Here is a 19,920-nt window from a genome sequence, read left to right as displayed (position 1 = left end):
TGGATCAGCCAATCCGATTGAACTTGAATCTGATTGGCTGATTCAATCAGCCAATCAGATTTTTCCTACCTTAATTCCGATTGGCTGATAGAATCCTATCAGCCAATCGGAATTTGAGGGACGCCATCTTGGATGACGTCATTTAAAAGAACCTTCATTCAGACTTAGGACGTCATTAGAAGAGGATGGATCCACGTCGGCTGCTTCAAGATGGTCCCGCTCCGCGCCGGATGGAAGAAGATAGAAGATGCCGCCTGGATGAAGATGTCTACCAGTCCGGATGCCCTCTTCTTGCCGGATAGGATGAAGACTTCGGACCCTCTTCTGGACCTCTTCTTGCTGGATAGGATGAAGACTTTGGACCCTCTTCTGGACGGATCGGTGATACCCGGCGTGGTGAAGACAATGTAGGAAGATCTTCAGGGGCTTAATGTTAGGTTTTTTAAGGGGGGTTTGGGCTAGATTAGGGGTATGTGGGTGGTGGGTATTGTATGTTTTTTTACAGGCAAAAGAGCAGAATTCTTTGGGGCATGGCCCACAAAAGGCCCTTTTAAGGGCTGGTAAGGTAAAAGAGCTGTAAAACTTTTATTTTAGAATAGGGTAGGGCATTTTTTTTTTATTTTGGGGGGCTTTGTTATTTTTTTAGGGGGCTTAGAGTAGGTGTAATTTGTTTAAAATTCTTGTAATCTTTTTTATTTTTTGTAATTTAGTGTTTGTTTGTTTTTGTAATTTAGTTTATTTGATTTAATTGTAGATAATTGTAGATAGTTTATTTAATTAATTTATTGATAGTGTAGTGTTAGGTTTAATTGTAACTTAGGTTAGGATTTATTTTACAGGTAATTTTGCAATTATTTTAACTAGGTAACTATTAAATTGTTATTAACTATTTAATAGCTATTGTACCTGGTTAAAATAAATACAAAGTTGCCTGTAAAATAAATATTAATCCTAAAATAGCTACAATATAATTATTATTTATATTGTAGCTATATTAGGGTTTATTTTACAGGTAAGTATTTAGCTTTAAATAGGAATAATTTATTTAATAAGAATTATTTTATTTTGTTAGATTTAAATTATATTTAACTTAGGGGGGTGTTAGGGTTAGGGTTAGACTTAGCTTTAGGGGTTAATAAATTTATTAGAGTAGCGGTGAGGTCCGGTCGGCAGATTAGGGGTTAATAATTGTAGGTAGGTAGCGGTGACGTTGGGGGGGCAGATTAGGGGTTAATAAATATTATGTAGGTGTCGGCAATGTTAGGGGCAGCAGATTAGGGGTACATAGGGATAATGTAGGTTGCGGCGGTGTGCGGTCGGCAGATTAGGGGTTAAAAAAAATTAATAGAGTGTCGGCGATGTGGGGGGCCTTGGTTTAGGGGTGCATAGGTAGTTTATGGGTGTTAGTGTACTTTAGAGCACAGTAGTTAAGAGCTTTATGAACCGGCGTTAGCCCAGAAAGCTCTTAACTCCTGGCTTTTTTCTGCGGCTGGAGTCTTGTCGGTAGATTTCTAACGCTCACTTCAGCCAAGACTCTAAATACCGGCGTTAGAAAGATCCCATTGAAAAGATAGGATACGCAATTGACGTAAGGGGATCTGCGGTATGGAAAAGTTGCGGCTGGAAAGTAAGCGTTAGACACTTTCCTGACTGACTCTAAATACCAGCGGGCGGTAAAAAGCAGCGTTAGGACCCCCTAACGCTGGTTTTGACGGCTAACGCAGAACTCTAAATCTAGGCGAAAATTAACCAATCTGTTGTTTTGCTTTGTAACTTGTGAAAAAATTTAATTGTTTTTATTTAACAATAGAATTAATATGTTTTGAACATTTTTGTTAATTAAGGTTAGGTTATCAGAGTTCTTTTTCATAAGTACCCAAAAATACTGATTACAATGGGATATACTTAAGTGTTTATAATTTCAGTGTGTTCAATAATTTCCTAAATTACAATATTATGTTTTGGAATCTCATAGACTCACTCTCATAGAATCTCACTCCAAGCAGCTAATGATAAGCTTAAAATAAAATTCTTCAGGTGAAATACTATACTTTAGCTTCATTTCTCTAAAATTAATGTGTGTTTATATATCTAAATTATTTAACCAAAGCAACCGTGGGTCTAATGGTTAATAGAATAATTAAGACCATGATTATGTTGTTACATATATTGGAACCATTTGCAGTTAAGTAGATGAAAACATGTAAAAGCATATTTATGCAATATTCACATTTAGAAAAGTGTTAAACTATTAGTTTACTTTAAATATTTCACATCCCAATGTTCTACACATAGCAGAAAATGTTCTAAGTATTTATAAATATATATTCATATATATATATATATATATATATATATATATATATATATATATGTTTATATCTATACCTATATAATCATCTATATATATATATATATATATATATATAGAGAGAGCAATTATGTAGATGGAGGGCACTCACAGGGCTTTATTCAATAAGTATTCTTTATTCATATTATTGATTTCACATATTAAAGAATGTCGACGTTTCGGCCTATCCAGAGGCCTTCTTCAAGACAATTTCATAATCACAAATAGTGCGAACTGCACTGTCAAGACGAACTCCCGATATTGAAAATAGATATATATATATATATGTATAGATATATATTGTACCAAAATGCCATCAGATATATGTAGAAATATGTATTTATAAATAAAAAGAACATATTCTTTTATGTAAAGAACATTGGAATGTGAAATACTCAAATTTTAATGTCAGATTACCACACATGAGATTATGCGATCGGGTTTGCGCACACGATATTCTAAGTTCAGCTTTTTGCGCTCGTCGGGTTAGCTTGTGAGCGAAAACAGTTTACTTTCAACTCATAATACGAGCGCAACACAATGAGTGCAAAAACTTCTAGCGAAGTAAATGATCAAGCGGGAGCACTAATTAGTGCTCCACCTGTAATCTGGCCCTATATCTGTCAATAATTTCCTTGCTCCGTGTTCTTTTCTCTCTTTATGTTTCTTGTATTTTTTTATATCTTTTACATCCCTTTCTTTTTTATTCTGTCCTAGAAATGTATTATTATTATTTTTTATTCATGATAGATCATTTATACCTATTTTTCATCTATCTCCACATTTAATTTTTGTTTCTATTTCTCAAGCTTCTCAAAGATTCTTATTAGGCTCCTCTAACTTCTCAAAGTAACTACACTCTTAAAATGTATGTATCTTAAAAGACAAATATACAGTATGTATTTGAGATAGAGAACATCTTAATATTATCATATTTATGTCTTCCTGACAGCTAACCATACTTCCATCTCTCAAGGAAAAAACCCTTGTGTAAACAACACATCAATAACTGTATTTCTGCTATCAACATTTTTTGTTTCTGCAAAAAAACAGCTTATGATTTTTATTGGTGTTTTACTCTTGTATCTTCTGGCTGTGCTTGGTAACATGATTATAACCATCCTTGCATGTACGGTGTCCCAACTGCACACACCAATGTATTTCTTCCTGTGTAATTTATCAGTTCAGGATATTATTTATGTATCTACCATTTTGCCAAAGCTATTGGCCATCACAATCACACGAGACAGGAGCATTTTTTTCTCAAGCTGCATTACACAGTTATTTCTGTTTGCCTTGTGTCTTGTTACAGAATTTTTCCTGTTGACTTCAATGGCATATGACCGCTATGTGGCCATTTGTAATGCTCTACGCTATTCTCTTATCATGAACAGGATGGTGTGCATCCTTCTCGCCACCATTTGTTGGATTGTTGGTACCTTTAATTCATTGTTATTCACTCTAATGATGTCTAAGTTATCATTTTCTAAAGAACAAGAAGTCAGTCATTTCTTTTGTGATCCTCAAACAGTGCTAAAGAACTCCTGTAGTGATACCACAATCATAAAGACATTAGTAACCATGCAGGGATTATTCTTAGGTTGCTGTCCATTTATACTAATTTTATCTTCATATATGTTCATCATTTTTACCATCCTAAAGATTCAAACCTCAGCTGGAAGACTTAAGGCCTTCTCAAGCTGTTCCTCACATCTTATGGTGGTCTTTCTTTTCTATGGTGCCTCTTTGGGATTGAACATGAAACCAAAGTCTGAGGATCAACAGGAAATAGAAAAAGTTCTCTCTATGTTGTACATTGCTGTGGTTCCAGTGTTAAATCCACTAGTTTATAGCTTGAGAAACAGAGATGTTTTCAGAGCTATGAAAACTTGTTTTAAACATGTGTTTCCATTTTAGATTTGGTTTACCTTATAGTGGCATATTCTAGTCTGTTTGAAGAGTTATGCTAGCTACATGGATTTTTGCTGGGTTCTCAAATTTGTGTTCATTCCAATCTATTAGAAAACCATTAGAAAACCTGGTTATCATTAGAGAGGTGTATATGAGCTTCGAACAAATGAAAATTTGTTCGAATTTTGCTGATTTGTCTTGACTTCCGATACATGAACAGCCGAATACTTTAGTAGATAAAAAAATGATTGCTTGACCAAATCGTTATGTTCATTCATCGTACCATTTGGCACCAAAAAAGGTGCAGGAAGGGGGAGAAGAAGGTAGATTGTTTGACTAATCAGCTTCTTTGTTTGTGATGATGTACAGGTGGTCTGACTATCAATGTGTCTATCATCCGCTGTCCAATCCTGCGATAGTACTAATTCTTGATGTTAGAGACAGCCAGTCAGGCACTAAATGTTAATTTTAGTCATACAGACATGTCCAATATAGTGTTAACTTAGCATATGGAGGTGGGAGACAAGGGTAAGCTCAGACATTTCCTATCACTTTCACTAGAACTATTGGAATGTACAGTTGTGTGACATCTGTGCCTCTGTAAGATAATCATTGACTCAAATTCAGTCAGCAATTTGTATATTTTGTTAACACTGAAAGGTAGGTTATTTTAATTGTTCAAAATCTATCATTAAAATTTTTTTTGTTAAAATAAGTTGTCTATTATTGCTGTTTCCATTAGAAATAATTGTAACAAATCCAAAACCAATATTCAGCCAAAACAAATGCCTGAATGCCCAAACTTAAAATTTGGAAAAATCTTAAACAAATCTTTAGGGAGAAACACATTTTTAGCCCATGCATGTGTCTAGTTATCATGTGGTTTTCCAGTTCCTCACTTAGGGCTCCATGTATGAAGCAACTTAAGCTGCTCTGGAGCCCTTGTTGGCCAGGTTCACACTAGGGATTTTGCAGAGTTGGAGGAGCATTTTATATCATCTCACCTTAGCGGAAAGTTTAAGATCCTCAGATTTCAAATCTATGTGTTTATGAAAAAATGTTTTTAATTACTTCTTTTATTATTATTACAACATAATAGTAACAAAAAGGTTTTCTCAATGTTTTTATCTATTAGTAACAAAATTTAAGTTTCACACTTTAAAGGGACCTTGTATGTAAAAATTGTATAATTTTTATGAAAAAGGAGCATTTTGTCTTAAAAAAAAATAAAGTTTCTTAAATTTAAATTGAAACTAATACAATAGCTGTGTACTTCTTACTACTGATCACTGGCTGAGCTGTACTTTCTACTAATGCTCATTTGGTGATAGATGGAAAGGCTCATTGTAATTGTCAGCCAATGAGCATCAGTAGGAAGTAACAATCAGCCAATGAGCAATAGCAAGAAGTATATATCAATCAACAGACATAAATAGGAAATGTTCAGCAGATACTGCTGTATTATTTTTCAGCTGTAGACATATACACTATATATTATATTTATATAAAAAGTTCTATTTGTTTATTTATTATTTTATTTTTTTGTATTTGTATTTTCTCTAAGTTTTGTTGTTGTTGAGAACATTGCACAATCATAAAGGAGAAAAGTTTGATAAACTTTTGTAGAGATATAAACAAGTTGTTCAAACGGAAATTAAAATATATCATTTGAGATTCGATGTAGGTTTTTATTGACCAGATTCCATAAAACATATTCATGAAATGTATATATCTCACTGAAAAGTTTTGCCACTTGAAAATCTTGGAATTCATAATGATTTGTACCGGCCCATTGTCAGTGTCGCAAGTGTTGAGTTGAGTAGCGTCTGTCTCGCAAACAATAAAGGCCATGGAACTAACAATTTCAAATGGAGCATTCCATTTTAAATAACTTTCCAATTTGCTTATATTATCTAATTTGATTCATTCTCTTTAGGGTATAGTTATTTCTGAAATAATCCTACATACAGGTGGTAGTTATATAGCATGTAATCCTAAACACTGGTGGTAGTTATATATCATGTAATCCTAAACACAGGTGGTAGTTATATATCATGTAATCCCATATACCGGTTGTAGTTATATAGCATGTAATCCTAAACACAGGTGGTAGTTATATATCATGTAATCCTAAACACAGGTGGTAGTTATATATCATGTAATCCTAAACACAGGTGGTAGTTATATATCATTTAATCCCATATACCGGTTGTAGTTATATAGCATGTAATCCTAAACACAGGTGGTAGTTATATATCATGTAATCCTAAACACAGGTGGTAGTTATATATCATGTAATCCTAAACACAGGTGGTAGTTATATATCATGTAATCCTAAACACAGGTGGTAGTTATATATCGTGTAATCCCATATACAGGTTGTAGTTATATAGCATGTAATCCTAAACACAGGTGGTAGTTATATATCATGTAATCCCATATACAGGTTGTAGTTATATATCATGTAATCCTAAACACAGGTGGTAGTTATATATCATGTAATCCCATATACAGGTTGTAGTTATATATCATGTAATCCCAAACACATGTGGTAGTTATATATCATGTAATCCCAACTACAGGTTGTAGTTATATATCATGTAATCCCATATACAGGTGGTAGTTATATATCATGTAATCCCATATACAGGTTGTAGTTATATATCATGTAATCCCATATACAGGTTGTAGTTATATATCATGTAATCCCAAACACAGGTGGTAGTTATATATCATGTAATCCTAAACACAGGTGGTAGTTATATATCATGTAATCCTAAACACAGGTGGTAGTTATATATCATGTAATCCCATAAACAGGTTGTAGTTATATATCATGTAATTGCATATACAGGTGGTAGTTATATATTATGTAATCCCATATACAGGTTGTAGTAATATATCATGTAATCCCATATACAGGTGGTAGTTATATATCATGTAATCCCATATACAGGTTGTAGTTATATATCATGTAATTGCATATACAGGTGGTAGTTATATATTATGTAATCCCATATACAGGTGGTAGTTATATATTATGTAATCCCATATACAGGTTGTAGTAATATATCATGTAATCCCATATACAGGTGGTAGTTATATATCATGTAATCCCATATACAGGTTGTAGTTATATATAATGTAATCCCAAATACATGAGGTAGTTATATATTATGTAATCCCAAATACAGGTGGTAGTTATATATAATGTAATCCAAAATACAGGTGGTAGTTATATATCATGTAATCCCATATACAGGTTGTAGTTATATATCATGTAATCCCATATACAGGTTGTAGTTATATATCATGTAATTGCATATACAGGTGGTAGTTATATATTATGTAATCCCATATACAGGTTGTAGTTATATATCATGTAATCCCATATACAGGTGGTAGTTATATATCATGTAATCCCATATACAGGTTGTAGTTATATATCATGTAATTGCATATACAGGTGGTAGTTATATATTATGTAATCCCAAATACAGATTTTTTTTTTTATTCAACATGTGCCTTTCACAGAGAAGAACTTTCCTGTAATATATCAGTCTGATTCTGATTAAACAGTGCAGTGCAGTGCAGTCCGCAAATACCAGGCAATCCCTGTCTGAACGAGAGAAATGGCAAAAACCCAGACGTACATATTGGCTTAATGTGGGCCTCGTCAGTGAGGTGGTAGTTATATATCAAGTTATCCCAAATATTAGTGGTCGTTATATATTATGTAATCCCATATTAAAGGTGGTAGTTATATATTATGTAATCCCAAATACAGGTGGTAGTGATATAGCAAGTAATCCAAAATACAGGTGGTAGTTATATATAATGTAATCCCAAATACAGGTGGTAGTTATATATAATGTAATCCCAAACACATGAGGTAGTTATATATAATGTAATCCCAAATACATGAGGTAGTTATATATCATGTAATCCCAAATACAGGTGGTAGTTATATATCATGTAATCCCAAATACAGGTGGTAGTTATATATTATGTAATCCCAAATACAGGTGGTAGTTATATATCATGTAATCCCAAATACAGGTGGTAATTATATATTATGTAATCCCAAATACAGGTGGTAGTTATAAATAATGTAATCCCAAACACAGGTGGTAGGTATATATCATGTAATCCCAAATACAGGTGGTAGTTATATATCATGTAATCCCAAATACAGGTGGTAGTTATATATTATGTAATCCCAAATACAGGTGGTAGTTATATATTATGTAATCCCAAATACAGGTGGTAGTTATATATTATGTAATCCCAAATACAGGTGGTAGTTATAAATAATGTAATCCCAAATACAGGTGGTAGGTATATATCATGTAATCCCAAACACAGGTGGTAGTTATATATCATGTAATCTTATACACAGGTTGTAGTTATATATCATGTGATTCTAAATACAGGTGGTAGTTATATATTATGTAATCCCATATACAGGTTGTAGTTAAATATCATGTAATCTCGAAAACAGGTGATAGATATAAAGCATGTCATCTCAAATACAGGTGGTAGTTATATAGCATGTTTTCCAAAATACAGGTGGTAGTTATATAACCTGTCACCCTAAATATATGTGGTAGCTATATATCATGTTATCCCAAATACAGGTAGTATTTATCAATTATGCAATTCCACATATAGGTGGTAGTTATATGTCATTTAATCCTACATGGAGGTGGTATTTATATGTGACATAATCCTACATACAGGTGGTAGTTATATGTCACATAATCCTACATGGAGGTGGTATTTATATGTCAAGTAATCCCATGTACAGATAGTAGTTATATATTACATAATCATACATACAGATCCTATAATCCCACATACAGGTGGTAGTTATATATCAAGCAATCCCACAAACAGGTGGTATTTATATATTACATAATCCTTCATACAGGTGGAAATTATATGTCATGTAATCCTACGTACAGGTGACACTTAATGTTAGTTAACCCCTTAGTGACTCTGTGGCCCTCTCTGCATTGGACAGCAGCGGTGCCGATCGTTGGTTGGTGGGAGGTTAAGGAGGGAGGCGGGTGGGCAGCCCATCTCTGGAGGGGACGGAAGGAGGGTGGGAGCGGGTGGGACCGCTACGCCACTCTACAGGTGATAAAAAAGAGCTGTCAGTGAGGGGGAAGGAGGGGCAATGAGGGGAATCCTATATGGGATCCATTGAGGGAAAGGGATCTGGGAAGAAGGGGGGTATTGAGGGGGACAGCTACACTACAGAATAAATGGGTATTTTTTTTATTTATTTTTTAATTGCCTAATTTGCAGCAAACTGGGTACTGGCAGACAGCTGCCAGTACCTAAGATGGCATCAAATAGGTAGAGGGGGGAGGGTTAGAGAGCTGTTTGTGGGGGATCAGGGAGGTTGGGAGGTAAGGGGGGATACTACCCTGCAGAATATATATTGCAAAAAAATTATACTGGCAGACTTTCTGCCAGTACTTAAGATGACAATTGTGAGGTGGAGGAGAGAAAAGAGCTGTTTGAGAGGGGTCAGGGAGGGATCAGGGGTTGGGATGTGTCAGGTGGGAGGCTGATCTCTAAACTAAAGCTAAAATTAACCCTACAAGCTACCTAATTAACCCATTCACTGCTGGACATAATTCAAGTGTGGTGCACAGCGGCATTTAGTAGCCTTCTAATTACCAAAAGGCAATGCCAAAGCCATATATATCTGCTTTTTCTGAACAAAGGGGATCCAAGAATAGCATTTACAACCATTTGTGCCATGAAGCTATTTGTAAATAATTTCAGTGAGAAACCTAAAATTGTGAAAAGATTAACAACTTTTTTTATTTGATCGCATTTGGCGGTAAAATGGTGGCATGAAATATACCAAAATTGGCCTAGATCAATACTTTGGGCTGTCTACTAAAAAATATATAGTTTTGATAGGTAAATATAAAAAGGGCTCTATTTCTGTTTAAATGTAGTGATGGCAAAAATGCAAAAAATGCCCTGGTCTTTTGGGGAAGTTTTGGTCGGAAATGCCCAGTCCTTAAGGGTTTAAGATAATAAAGAACTGAACTTCCATGGTTTAGATAGAGAATGCTTTTTAAAGAGACTTTTCAATGTATTTCTAAAGTCATGTTTTCGCCTTGATCATCTGTCAATTTTTTTAGGGTTTTTTTTTTCGAGGAAAAAAGACAGCGAGCTGAAAACGTGTTATCAGCTTGCAGGAAGAATGAATGTAACCAAAATTTTCTCTGCAAACAAAATCATTTTTCTCTATACTTTTCAACAGGTTTTAGGGCCATTTTTACCATTTTTAACTCATTGAATTCAATTCCTAAAGGCACTTGATAAAGTTCCAGACTGGCCTTTTTGACATATTTGCAAATATTCCAAGCAGATCTGAAATTATTTTATTTTGCACATGTGCACTACACTCTGAAATAGCCAAGAGGCATATTTGTATATATGGTTAAGATGAATTAATCCTTGTATCATCATTATTGTACAGTCTGTTGGCAGTGGGTGTGACCATAATATACATAAGTATATGGGTTCCATTTATTAAGCAGCAGATGCCCATCATTTTAAGCTCAGCTTTAATACATGATACCCCATAGTGCTAATGAGATATGCAGGTGAAAACTCAAATCACAACTACAAAATCTAGACCTTGCGCACAGCAATCATTTTCTGATTTTTTTTTCTATTTCATACTCACATTTCTCTTGTAAAGGTGTATCCAGTCCACGGGTTCATCCATTACTTGTGGGATATTCTCCTTCCCAACAGGAAGCTGCAAGAGGACACCCACAGCAGAGCTGTCTATATAGCTCCTCCCCTAACTGCCACCCCCAGTCATTCTCTTGCAGCTCTTGACAAGAAAGGAAGTATCAAGAGAGATGTGGTGACTTAGTGTAGTTTTTACCTTCAATCAAAAGTTTGTTATTTTTAAACGGTACCGGCATTGTACTGTTTTTAATCTCAGGCAGAAATTGAAAGAAGACTTCTGCCTGGAGGTTTGATGATCTTAGCGGTTTGTAACTAAGGTCCATTGCTGTTCTCACACATAACTGAAGAGTATGGAAAGATAACTTCAGTTGGGGGGACGGTCTGCAGATTGCCTGCTTTGAGGTATGATCAGTATATTTTTTTCTAGAGAGATGATAAGGTCTAGAAAATGCTGACAGTGCCTGGTATATTTAAGGTAAGCCTGATACAGTGATTTAACAAAAACTGGGATCATGCTTGCAAAAAGGGATAATATTCATGTTAAAACCTATATTACTTAGTGTAAAAACGTTTGCATGATTTATAAATAAAAACGTTTTTTCTCTGAGGGTGATAAATCTTTATTTGGGGCCTAATTTCCACATGGCTTGTTAGATTACTCCTAGGAGTACTTTTTTAAGGCCCTCTGACTTTGAGTGCATGGTGGGAGGGGCCTATTTTCGTTTTCAGTCTGAGACATCCAGCTTCCCTGAAGGAGTCCTCTGGCTTATAGGACCTCTATAGAGGGTTTTGTTCCTGCAAAAATCGTTTTTAAGGGCAGGTAGGAGCCACAGCAGGGCTGTGGCAGTGTGTTTGACTGTTTGTTAACAGGTTTTAAGTTTTTCTAATTCGTTTTTGTGCCTGAGGGGTTAATCATCCATTTGCAAGTGGGTGCAATGCTGCTTTAGTCCCTTATACACACAGTAAAAATTTTGTAGAGTTTACTACTTTTTTTCACTGTTTTGCAGTTTATGTGGTAGTTTTTTTCTCTTAAAGGCACAGTTCCGTTTTTTATTATTGCTTTTTTCACATGTATTAAAGTGTTTTCCAAGCTTGCTGGTTTCATTAATAGTCTGTTAAACATGTCTGACATAGAGGAAACTCCTTGTTCATTATGTTTAGAAGCCATTGTGGAACCCCCTCTTAGAATGTGTACCAAATGCACTGACCTTTCTATAAGTTATAAAGACCATATTATGGCTTTTAAAGATTTATCATCTGAGGTTTCTGAGACTGACAAAAGGGAGGTTATGCCATCTAGCTCTCCCCACGTGTCAGAACCTATAACTCCTGCTCAAGGGATGCCAAGTACATCTAGCGCGTCCAATGCGTTTACTTTACAAGACATGGCGGCAGTTATGAATCATACCCTCACTGAGGTATTGTCCAAACTGCCAGGGTTACAAGGAAAGCGAGACAGCTCTGGGGCTAGAACAAATACAGAGCTCTCTGACGCTTTAGTAGCTATGTCTGATATACCCTCACAATGTGCAGAAGTTGAAGCAGGAGAGCTTCTATCTGTGGGTGACTTCTCTGATTCAGGGAAGGCGTTACTTCAGTCTGACTCTGAAATGACAGCATTTAAATTTAAGCTTGAACACCTCCGCGTGTTGCTCAGGGAGGTTTTAGCGACTCTGGATGACTGTGACACCATTGTAGTCCCAGAGAAATTGTGTAAAATGGACAAATACTTTGCAGTGCCTGTTTACACTGATGTTTTTCCAATCCCTAAGAGGTTTTCAAAAATTATTACTAAGGAATGGGATAGACCAGGTGTGCCATTCTCTCCCCCTCCTGCTTTTAAGAAAATGTTTCCTATAGATGCCGCTACACGTGACTTGTGGCAGACAGTCCCTAAGGTGGAGGGAGCAGTCTCTACCTGAGCTAAGCGTATAACTATTCTTGTCGAGGACAGTTGTGCTTTCCTAGATCCTATGGATAAGAAATTAGAGGGTTTCCTTAAGAAAATCTTTATACAACAAGGTTTTATTCTCCAGCCTCTTGCATGCATTGCCCCAGTCACTGCTGCAGCGGCTTTCTGGTTCGAGTCTCTGGAGGAGGCTTTACAGGTAGAGACCCCGTTGGATGATATCCTTGACAGGCTTAAAGCTCTTAAGTTAGCCAATTAATTTATTTCTGACGCCGTTTTTCATTTAACCGAGCTAACGGCTAAAAATTCAGGTTTTGCCATTCAGGCACGTAGGGCGCTATGGCTTAAATCCTGGTCAGCTGATGTCACTTCAAAGTCTAAACTTCTCAATATCCCCTTCAAAGGGCAGACCCTATTTGGGCCTGGACTGAAGGAGAGCATTTCTGATATTACTGGAGGAAAAGGCCACGCCCTTCCCCAGGATAGGTCCAACAAGTTAAGGACCAAACAGACTAATTTTCGTTCCTTTCGAAACTTCAAGAGTGGCGCAGCTTCATCTTCCTCTTCTACAAAACAAGAGGGAAATTTTGCCCAGTCCAAGCTAGTCTGGAGACCTAACCAGGCTTGGAACAAGGGGAAACAGGCCAAAAAGCCTGCTGCTGCCTCTTAGACAGCATGAAGGAGTAGCCCCCGATCCGGGACCGGATCTAGCGGGGGGCAGACTTTCTCTCTTCACCCAGGCTTGGGCAAGAGATGTCCAGGATCCCTGGGCTCTGGAGATTGTTTCCCAGGGATATCTTCTGGATTTCAAAGCTTCATCACCAAAGGGGAGATTTAATTTCTCACAATTATCTGCAAACCAGATAAAGAGAGAGGCATTCTTACATTGCGTTCAAGACCTACTAGTTATGGGAGTGATCCACCCAGTTCCAAAGGAGGAACAGGGGCAGGGCTTCTATTCAAATATGTTTATAGTTCCCAAGAAAGAGGGAACTTTCAGACCAATCTTGGATCTCAAGATCCTAAACAAATTTCTCAGGGTCCCATCCTTCAAGATGGAGACTATTCGAACCATCCTACCTATGATCCAGGAGGGTCAATATATGACTACCGTGGATTTAAAGGATGCTTATCTACATATTCCGATACACAGGGATCATCATCAGTTTCTCAGGTTCACCTTACCTAGACGACATCCTGATACAGGCGTCAACTTTTCAAATCGCCAGGTCCCATACGGACATTGTTCTGGCATTCCTAAGGTCTCACGGGTGGAAGGTGAACGAAGGAAAGAGTTCTCTCTAACCTCTCACAAGAGTTTCCTTCCTAGGAACTCTGATAGATTCAGTATAGTTCCATTTGCCCGCCTACATCTCAGACCGCTGCAACTTTGCATGCTCAATCAGTGGAATGGGGATTACACAGATTTGTCCCCTCTACTAAATCTGGATCAAGAGACCAGGGATTCTCTTCTCTGGTGGCTATCTCGGGTCCATCTGTCCAAGGGAATGTGTTTCCGCAGGCCAGAATGGACTATAATAATGAAAAATGCCAGCCTTCTGGGCTGGGGTGCAGTCTGGAACTCCCTGAAGGCTCAGGGTTTGTGGACTCAGGAGGAGGCCCTCCTTCCGATAAACATTCTGGAACTAAAAGCGATATTCAATGCTCTTCAGGCTTGGCCTCAGCTGGCTGCGGTCAGGTTCATCAGATTTCAGTCGGACAACATCACGACTGTAGCCTATATCAACCATCAGGGGGGAACAAGGAGCCCCCTGGCAATGTTGGAGGTTTCAAAGATAATTCTATGGGCAGAGGTTCACTCTTGCCATCTCTCAGCTATCCATATCCCAGGAGTAGAGAACTGGGAGGCGGTTTTTCTAAGTCGGCAGACTTTTCATCCGGGGGAGTGGGAGCTCCATCCGAAGATATTTGCCCAGTTGATCAAACTTTGGGGCAAACCAGAACTGGATCTCATGGCGTCTCATCAGAACGCCAAGCTTCCTTGTTACGGGTCCAGGTCCAGGGTTCCCAAGGCAGCGCTGATAGATGCTCTAGCAGCACCCTGGTCCTTCAGCCTGGCTTATGTGTTTCCACCGTTTCCTCTGCTCCCTCGTCTGATTGCCAAGATCAAGCAGGAGAGAGCTTCGGTGATCTTGATAGCCCCTGCGTGGCCACGCAGGACTTTGTATGCAGATCTGGTGGACATGTCATCCTTTCCACCATGGACTCTGCCCCTAAGGCAGGACCTTCTACTTCAAGGTCCCTTCAAACATCCAAATCTAATTTCTCTATGTCTGACTGCTTGGAGATTGAACGCTTGATTCTATCAAAGCGTGTTTTTTCTGAATCGGTCATTGATACCTTAATTCAGGCTCGAAAGCCTGTCACCAGGAAAATCTATCATAAGATATGGTGTAAATATCTTCATTGGTGTGAATCCAAGGGTTACTCATGGAGTAAGGTCAGGATTCCTAGGATATTATCTTTTCTCCAAGAAGGATTGGAGAAGGGTTTGTCAGCTAGTTCCTTAAAGGGACAGATTTCTGCTCTGTCTATTCTTTTGCACAAAAGTCTGGCTGAGGTTCCAGACGTTCAGGCGTTTTGTCAGGCTTTAGTTAGAATCAAGCCTGTGTTTAAACCTGTTGCTCCGCCATGGAGTTTAAATTTAGTTCTTAAAGTTCTTCAAGCGGTTCCGTTTGAACCTTTGCATTCCATAAATATTAAGCTTTTATCTTGGAAAGTTCTGTTTTTAGTAGCTATCTCCTCGGCTCGAAGAGTTTTGGAGTTATCTGCTTTACAATGTGATTCCCCTTATCTGATTTTCCATGCAGATAAGTGTAGGGTGACTTCTTTTATTTCTTAGCTCTGCTCTGGCTGATAAGGGTGCGGCACACGTTTTCTTCAGGGCCCTGGGGTGACCACTGAAATCACACACACATGCAACTGAGTGTTTTCACAAGAGTCCCCTTTAGTGAAGAACACACAAAGAATTTATAGTGATGTATACGTCATACATGAGGTCACAGGAAATATATAAAAAACGTAGTTAACTTCACATCTGCATAAGGGGCCCACAGGAAATAAGAATGTTGTTATAGCACATAACAGAATATGCCCATATAACCATTTGTAGAGAGGATCATATATTAGAACCATATGTTACAACTTATACAAAAGAAACTTGTGGAATGCAGCATTATAAACATTTGATACAAGATTTAAGGCTACCCTCAATATGCTTAATATGTGAGATTCAAATTACCCATATAACATAATATATATAATATATATATATACACATATATATACATACATATATATATATATATATACACACATATATACATACACACATATATACCCATCAATAAGGTAGTGTTACGTACCAAACCTGGGTTTCTTCCTAAGGTGGTATCTAATAAGAATATCAATCAGGAGATTGTTGTTCCTTCACTATGTCCTAATCCTTCTTCAAAGAAGGAACGTCTATTACACAATCTTGATGTGGTTCGTGCTTTAAAGTTTTATTTACAAGCTAGGAAGGATTTTCATCAAACATCTGCTTTGTTTGTTGTCTACTCTGGACGGAGGAGAGGCCAAAAGGCTTCGGCAACTTCTCTTTCTTTTTGGCTAAGAAGTATAATACGCTTAAGCCTCCTGAAAGAATTACAGCTCATTCTACTAGAGCAGTAGCTTCCACATGGGCTTTTAAACATGAGGCCTCTGTTGAACAGATTTGTAAGGCGGCGACTTCGTCTTCGCTTCATACCTTTTCTAAATTCTATAAATTTGATACTTTTGCTTCTTCGGAGGCTATTTTTGGGAGAAAGGCAGTGGTGCCTTCCGTTTAAGTTCCTGCCTTGTCCCTCCCTTCATCCGTGTCTTAAAGCTTTGGTATTGGTATCCCACAAGTAATGGATGAACCCGTGGACTGGATACACCTTTACAAGAGAAAACAAAATTTATGCTTACCTGATAAATGTATTTCTCTTGTGGTGTATCCAGTCCACGGCCCGCCCTGTCATTTTAAGGCATGTGGTTTTTTTTTTGGTTTTTTTTAAACTACAGCCACCACTGCACCCTATAGTTTCTCCTTTTTTTCTTGCTTGTCTTCGGTCGAATGACTGGGGGTGGCAGTTAGGGGAGGAGCTATATAGACAGCTCTGCTGTGGGTGTCCTCTTGCAGCTTCCTGTTGGGAAGGAGAATATCCCACAAGTAATGGATGAACCCGTGGACTGGATACATCACAAGAGAAATAAATTTATCAGGTAAGCATAAATTTGTTTTTTTGTGATTGTCAAGCTACTTTACTTTCATCTTTTAAAACAGGATTTCAATCAGCAATCACATTGTTGTAAATGGGATTTAACTATGTGCAGTTCAGTCTTGTTTGTTGACCACCAAGAACTTTCACACAGGTTTTTTTGAGAAGTGCCAAAAATAATTGTTTGAATAATTGTAATTTATAAAGTGTCACCATCTTCTTTTGTTGAGGTTACATTATTGCAAATTAATCACTGTTTACATTATGATAACTGTTAAAATCCCATTCTAGAAGATAATATCAGCTGCAGTGTTCTTCTTGATTTCTAATGTATATCTTGCCAAACCAGAAAATTGTGCTTTCCAAATCAATGACTAAAAAAATAAAGAAAAAATACTTTAAAAAATATTAACATACTTGAAATATAACGTGTCAATATAATAAATTAGCAAATATGCCACAACATTCCAATAAACACACTACATTCATATTGTTTGTAATTATCAGGATAGATTTGAATTGCAATAGATGAATCTTAGAAAAACAATGCAGCTCCACAGCACTGACATAAAAGCAGCAATGTTTATTGCAGAGTTTTGATCCAACAGCAATGTTTTGGGCTGTTAACCCTTACTCATTCTATTACAATATGTTAATCTCATAGTGCACTTATATTGCATCTTAAAACCAACAAGTTTTTTACATATAAATTAAACATATATTCTAAAACACGCCACCTAGTGGCTCACAATGTTAACAACACTAATTCTAAAGAACCTAAGGCCTAGATTTGGAGTTAGAGGCTCCTAACGCTGGTTTTAGGCTAACTCCGGTATTTGGAGTCACTCAAAAAAGGGTCTAACGCTCACTTTTCAGCTGCGACTTTTCCATACCGCAGATCCCCTTACGTAAATTGCGTATCCTATCTTTTCAATGGGATCTTTCTAACTCCGGTATTTAGAGTCGTGTCTGAAGTGAGCGTTAGAAATCTAACGACAAAACTCCAGCCGCAGAAAAAAGTCAGTAGTTAGGAGCTTTTTGGGCTAACGCCGGTTCATAAAGCTCTTAACTACTGTACTCTAAAGTACACTAACACCCATAAACTACCTATGTACCCCTAAACTGAGGTCCCCCCACATCGCCGCCACTCGATTAAATTTTTTTAACCCCTAATCTGCCGACCGCAAAGCGCCGCCACCTACATTATAGCTATGTACCCCTAATCTGCTGCCCCTAACACCGCCGACCCCTATATTATATTTATTAACCCCTAATCTGCCTCCCTCAACGTCGCCTCCACCTGCCTACACTTATTAACCCCTAATCTGCCGAGCGGACCGCACCTCTACTATAATAAAGTTATTAACCCCTAATCCGCCTCACTAACCCTATAATAAATAGTATTAACCCCTAATCTGCCCTCCCTAACATCGCCGACACCTAACTTCAATTATTAACCCCTAATCTGTCGACCGGAGCTCACCGCTATTCTAATAAATGGATTAACCCCTAAAGCTAAGTCTAACCCTAACACTAACACCCCCCTAAATTAAATATAATTTTAATCTAACGAAATTAATTAACTCTTATTAAATAAATTATTCCTATTTAAAGCTAAATACTTACCTGTAAAATAAATCCTAATATAGCTACAATATAAATTATAATTACATTGTAGCTATTTTAGGATTAATATTTATTTTACAGGCAACTTTGTAATTATTTTAACCAGGTACAATAGCTATTAAATAGTTATTTATTATTTAATAGCTACCTAGTTAAAATAATTACAAAATTACCTGTAAAATAAATCCTAACCTAAGTTACAATTAAACCTAACACTATACTATCATTAAATTAATTAAATACAATACCTACAATTACCTACAATTAAACCTAACACTACACTATCAATAAATAAATTATATACAATTCCTACAAATAACTACAATGAAATAAACTAACTAAAGTACAAAAAATAAAAAAGAACTAAGTTACAAAAAATAAAAAAATATTTACAAACATAAGAAAAATATTACAACAATTTTAAACTAATTACACCTACTCTAAGCCCCCTAATAAAATAACAAAGACCCCCAAAATAAAAAATGCCCTACCCTATTCTAAATTACTACAGTTCAAAGCTCTTTTACCTTACCAGCCCTGAACAGGGCCCTTTGCGGGGCATGCCCCAAAGAATTCAGCTCTTTTGCCTGTAAAAAAATAAACATACAATACCCCCCCCCCCAACATTACAACCCACCACCCACATACCCCTAATCTAACCCAAACCCCCCTTAAATAAACCTAACACTAAGCCCCTTAAGATCTTCCTACCTTGTCTTCACCATACCAGGTTCACCGATCGGTCCAGAAGAGCTCCTCCGATGTCCTGATCCAAGCCCAAGCGGGGGGCTGAAGATGTCCATGATCCGGTAGAAGTCTTCATCCAAGCGGGGCAGAAGAGGTCTTCCATCCGATAGAAGTCTTCATCCAGGCGGCATCTTCTATCGACATCCATCTGGAGCGGAGCGGCAGCATCCTGAAGACCTCCGACGCGGAACATCCATCCTGGCCGACGACTGAACGACGAATGACGGTTCCTTTAAATGACGTCATCCAAGATGGCGTCCCTCAAATTCCGATTGGCTGATAGGATTCTATCAGCCAATCGGAATTAAGGTAGGAATATTCTGATTGGCTGATGGAATCAGCCAATCAGAATCAAGTTCAATCCGATTGGCTGATCCGATCAGCCA

General features: G+C 37.2%; 1 protein-coding gene across 1 annotated transcript; it reads left to right on the top strand.

Annotated features, from left to right (window-relative positions):
* The first annotated feature begins 3,406 nt into the window (after nucleotides 1-3,406).
* Nucleotides 3,407-4,267, top strand: LOC128636709 (olfactory receptor 1E5-like). The gene has a single exon (XM_053689695.1). It carries the CDS (start codon nucleotides 3,407-3,409, stop codon nucleotides 4,265-4,267), a length of 861 nt encoding a protein of 286 aa, XP_053545670.1.
* Nucleotides 4,268-19,920: the final 15,653 nt, after the last annotated feature.

This window comes from Bombina bombina, chromosome 7, assembly GCF_027579735.1.
Source record: "Bombina bombina isolate aBomBom1 chromosome 7, aBomBom1.pri, whole genome shotgun sequence".
Lineage (NCBI taxonomy): Eukaryota > Metazoa > Chordata > Amphibia > Anura > Bombinatoridae > Bombina > Bombina bombina.
Note: the sequence above shows the minus strand (reverse complement) of the source record. Positions and strands in the feature narration are given on the sequence as shown.